Source organism: Protobothrops mucrosquamatus, unplaced genomic scaffold (assembly GCF_001527695.2).
Source record: "Protobothrops mucrosquamatus isolate PMUCROS unplaced genomic scaffold, P.Mucros_1.0 scaffold23600, whole genome shotgun sequence".
In the NCBI taxonomy this organism is placed as follows: domain Eukaryota; kingdom Metazoa; phylum Chordata; class Lepidosauria; order Squamata; family Viperidae; genus Protobothrops; species Protobothrops mucrosquamatus.
In genome coordinates this window covers 949-2,018 of record NW_015409350.1, presented here as the reverse complement: position 1 = coordinate 2,018, position 1,070 = coordinate 949, and the positions used below count along the sequence as shown (strand labels likewise).

The window sequence follows — 1,070 nt, the reverse complement described above, 5'->3', positions numbered from 1 at the left end:
TAGGAATACATAGAGTTATACAAGATACATGGATCTATGTGATCCAGAACAGGGGGTCCCTCAGGAAGCTCTTTCCCTCCTCCCTCCTTTCCCTCCCCCCTCCAGACCCCCAAGAAGGGGGAATCTCGCTGGGACCGACGGTTCCCCATCCCTCCTCCAGGGGGCGCCTTCCGGCAGTCCCTCGCAGCAGGTCTCCCATCACTCCGCCTTCCCGTCGCTCCGCCCCTCCTGTAGTAGCCTCTGGGAACCATGGGCCCTGGAGTCCCTCCTGAGGGCATTCTTCTTTCTGCTCCACCCCTCCCCCCGCAGCTCATTTCCTCCTCCAGGAGAAGGCCGAGTGCCATTTCTTCAACGGGACGCAGCGGGTGCGGTTCCTGGAGCGGCACTTCTACGACCGGCAGGAGATCGACTACTTCGACAGCGACCTCAGGAAATATGTGGCCGTCACTCCGTTGGGGCAGCCCTTTGTGGACAACTGGAACAGCGATAAGGTCATCATGCAGATCAAGAGGGCCGAAGTGGATTCCTTCTGCCGACACAACTACGAGGGTCTCCAGAGAGATTCCGTGGTTGGCCGGAGAGGTGAGTGCGGGAGGGGGAGTTCCATGGGGGGGGAATGCCGGGACCCCCCCTTTTCATTTCGTTTATTAGGACTCTCCCGGAAACAGATTTGCCCCTTATTTATTCTGTGCTCTCCGATCTACAAAATTTATTCATTGGTATTTATTGATATTTATTGATACTGCTAATCCCTTCACCTCCCTCAAAGCAGAGCTCTGGGTGGGGTAGGATATAACATCACCCCTAAATAAAAATGTATAAAAAATAAGGTTAAAAAATAAATTACCGTTAAAAAGTTTGAAATTCTACAACGATGACAATGAAACATTCCTTCCCATCAGTCCCCTGATCTTCCTTCTCTTCCCAAGGTCCAAAGTTTCTCCTGCCCAGAAAAACTTCTTTCCAGAATATTATGCCAAATATTATATTTTTTTGGGGGGGGGAGGAATCCAGCACAGTCTCTCTCTTGCCCAGTATATGGATATATTTCAATATAATCTATACACTAT

At 50.6% G+C, this 1,070-nt stretch overlaps 1 protein-coding gene across 1 annotated transcript; it reads left to right on the top strand.

Moving 5' to 3' along the window:
• Positions 1 to 309: 309 nt before the first annotated feature.
• LOC107302036 (HLA class II histocompatibility antigen, DRB1-4 beta chain-like) lies at positions 310 to 582 on the top strand (the record flags this gene model as incomplete). The annotated part of the gene is made up of 1 exon (XM_015831167.1): positions 310 to 582. A coding segment is annotated over one exon (273 nt), but the record flags the coding sequence as incomplete, so codon positions are not given.
• Positions 583 to 1,070: the final 488 nt, after the last annotated feature.